Raw genomic sequence first — 3745 nt, forward strand, 5'->3', positions numbered from 1 at the left:
ATGGAAAATGTGACATCTCTAATAGAGTTTACTCTGTCTGGGTTCAATGACATATTGGATTACAAACTAACGTTCTTCTGTCTCACTTTACTGTTTTACTGTGTTATTATTATGGTAAATGTTGCTCTCATTGTGACCATTATCATAAATAGAAACCTCCATGAGCCAATGTATATTTTCCTGTGTAGTTTGTGCGTAAATGGACTTTTTGGAACTGCAGGATTTTACCCCAAATTCATTTTGGATCTATTGTCTCATCACCAGGTCATCTCTTATACAGGATGCATGATTCAAGTTTTAGTAATATACTCCACTGTGTGCATTGATATTTGTCTGTTATCAGTGATGGCATATGACAGGTATGTAGCGATCTGCAGACCACTGGAGTATCACTCTGTTATGACCAGGCAGAGGGTCGCTCAGTTAGTCTCCTTTTCCTGGCTTGTTCCTTTAGGTCTTGTATCTACTGTTATTATATTTAGTTCCCAGTTGAAGTTGTGTGGCTCAAACATACAGAAACTTTATTGTGCTACTTGGTTGGTTGCTAAGCTGTCCTGTGCTCCGACCAGTTGGATGACTTCAGCCATACCAACCAACGTAGCTGCATATGTGCTAATATTATTCTATATTTTTCTTGGTATTTTCATTGTTTGCACTTATGTACAGTTGATCAGATCATGTTTGGTGTCCTTGGAGAACAGAGGAAAGTTCATAAGAACTTGTGTTCCACATTTAATGGCATTATTCAATGTCGTCATTGCTGCTCTATTTGATGTCATGTATATGCGATATGGCTCCTCAGATTTACCACAAAGTCTTCAGAATTTCTTGTCTACAGAAATGATTATAGTTCCTCCAATAGTAAACCCTGTCATGTATGGTATTACACTGACTCAAATTCGTAACCAAATACTTCCATCATGTTTGAAAAAGAAAAGATAGATTTGTTAATGGCATCAAAATATAAGGTTCGGTAAATATGAAGAAACTTGATTCAACACTCGGAAGTATGTTATAGAACAAACACTGCAAAGTTGTAGCATTGATGTTGGGGTTGAATGTTGTATGAAATCCATAATTTTGACATTCAAATGTGCTTTGCTTCACATTAAAAAACAGGACGCTTATCACAGGTAAGCACTGCTTACCGCATAAAGTAAAGTTAGCACAATTTTTTTGATTATAAATATTCTTATAAGAAAACAAAGAGGTTTTAAGACAACAATGTTGAATGTTATTCTATCATGATTCATTACACAGCCTTGCTTGAGTTGAAATGTGCTTACATCATGGAGGTCTGTTCCCTTAATTATGTTGAAAACACGTGACAGAGGAAGATATGATGGATGGAAAAGAGAATTGTGTCATTTGTGTCATCGCTTTTTAATGTAACCTTGCAAGTCTGAAACATGAAAATTCCCAAATTCATAGCCTTACTTTATATTTGTCATTACAATAGTACCTGTACTCAAAGGCAATTTTACTGCGGGTGCAGGGGGTGAATTTGCACTCCCGACTGTTGGGATGAAATGTTTTTCATTTTTAGAGTAATGTAAAAAAAAAAAAGTCATTAAGAGTAAGTCATCTCAGAGTTGTATTTTCTATCATGGTTTGTTGTACTATAATGATTAATTTTAAGACCTAGTATTAATTTTGAGCATGTTTTTGTCAGCAAATACAATTTATTCACTACCCTTTGCACCCCCAGTTTTAAAACCTAGAATCGCCTCTGCCTGTACTCTTCTAAGTGGTCTGAATTTGCATGACTTAATCCAACAAAAAACATTTTTATTTACATGATGGTTTGTCTTTTGCCAACTCTTGTGCTTTTTGATAAACTTACTTTTTATTTCTCCTTGTTTGCCAGATGTTCCTGAGACTTCAGATGCAAAGTATCCCACAAATATAAGTAAGGGATGATGCTGTTTACTTTTCAGTATTCAAAAAGGGACATCTAAACATGTTTTCGAATACAAAAGTAGTTAATATGTCCAGCAGTTACATGCTTATGTAGCGTTTTTTACCGATAAACCATATACAGTAATAAAACGCATACATAAAATAACAAACATAAATATAAATTATTACACTGGGTTACACTAGGTTTGCAAAACTTACCTATCCTGCCTTTAACGTTACAGACGTTTTGCGGGCCAAGTCCACATTCAGTGTTCAGCTACAGCCTACAAGTTTTCCGAACACAAAATCAAAACTATACAACTACGTGAGTGACTGACTACGAACGATTGGATAAGTTAGCTGTCATTTTAGCTACAATTTGATCTAACACTAGCTTTAAATCAATGTGTTCATATTGCAATCAAAGTTCTCTCCAAGGGAGATAGAAGATGTTCCAGATCAGTCACCTGGCTTTTCTGTCCCAGGGTGTGAAGAGGAAGGGTTATGTTCTCATGAGCTTAATATAGCAAGGTATAGATCAAACATTGTTTATTATATTCAGAGCATTCAAAACTTTATAAAAGTAATAAAGTAATCATTATCTTTAATTATTCTTAACCGATCAGTGGTTAAGGACAGACCTCTTCAGGTGTAAACCATTTCTACACTGACCAGCCCAACTCTTAATTAGCTCAATCCAACAGGGACAGCTGACTGCATCAAGCATTAGGTTATCTATCTATTAACTACATCATCTAAAGAAGATCGTTGGTTGGCCACCTTGAATCCCAGAGCAACGTTGTCAAGTGTTTATACATGTAGGGAGAGAGTATACTGACAGTCAGCAAGGATATACATTTATTGGCATTTTTATTTTTGGCACTTATGTGCAGCTAATCAGATCGTGTTTCAAGTCCTTAGAAAACAGAGGAATGTTCATGAAGACCTGCGTGCCACATTTACTGGCGTTATATAATATCTCAATTGCTTCTCTATTTGATGCTATGTATATGCGATATGGCTCCTCAGATTTACCACAAAGCCTTCAGAACTTCTTGGCTCTAGAAATCGTAATAGGTCCTCCATTATTTAACCCCATCATTTATGGTCTTACACTAAGTCAAATTCGTAACCAAATCCTGCATCCATTTTTGCAAAAGAAATGACTACGTGTTTAGTTCATCTGCCAGTCAATACGACGGTGGGTCACAATGACTGATGGGTCAGAATGACCCGAAGATAACACAAGGGTTAAGGAGCTAGAAAAGCCTGGAAAGAAAAAAGGAAATCTCTACATCTCAGCTATTTGTGACGTATGGTCTTATAGAGGTACTGAATGTCACAACCTGGATGTAATGTTCGTCAGCTGACACCACAGGTACTTAACCAGGACTTTGTGGAGACAAAATGAACAATGAGGTCTCCTCCTTAAACGTAATTTTGTTCGCTGAGATAGAATTATTCTATAATGAAAAATATTTGTTAGCGGTATCATTGACTTTGGGGTTTTGAGTGTATGTTAAAATGGTCAGGTCATTGTTCAGCTGGTAGGTCCTCTTGACCTCTGCTCCTCCCTGTTTCTCTGTTGCCTGTCACTTGTTCTTGCCTGTATTCCAGGTGTGTTCTGGTCCAGGTTTTACCTTTCACCTGCTTCTCTGGCCTTGCTGCTCCAACCGTCTAACCTGCTGCACACCTGTCCTGCATTGTTCATTAGTGTTGTGCTTGTGTATAACCTGCATTGTGGTTTCTGCCAGTTTGTTTCATGGAATGTTCTGCCCTCAGTGAAGCTTCTCACGACCTCACCCCCGTCTTTGAGGCTTGTTATGAGCCTGATGAAAACAGGGCA

The 3745-nt window shown here is 37.2% G+C and overlaps 1 protein-coding gene across 1 annotated transcript; it reads left to right on the forward strand.

The window, feature by feature from the left end:
* Positions 1-3580, forward strand: LOC136960081 (olfactory receptor 10J5-like). The gene is made up of 3 exons (XM_067254417.1): positions 1-907; positions 2941-2969; positions 3533-3580. Exons 1-3 carry the CDS (start codon positions 1-3, stop codon positions 3578-3580), a joined length of 984 nt encoding a protein of 327 aa, XP_067110518.1.
* The last annotated feature ends 165 nt before the right edge of the window (positions 3581-3745 follow it).

The sequence above is a fragment of the Osmerus mordax genome, chromosome 2, assembly GCF_038355195.1.
Source record: "Osmerus mordax isolate fOsmMor3 chromosome 2, fOsmMor3.pri, whole genome shotgun sequence".
Taxonomy (NCBI): Eukaryota; Metazoa; Chordata; class Actinopteri; order Osmeriformes; family Osmeridae; genus Osmerus; species Osmerus mordax.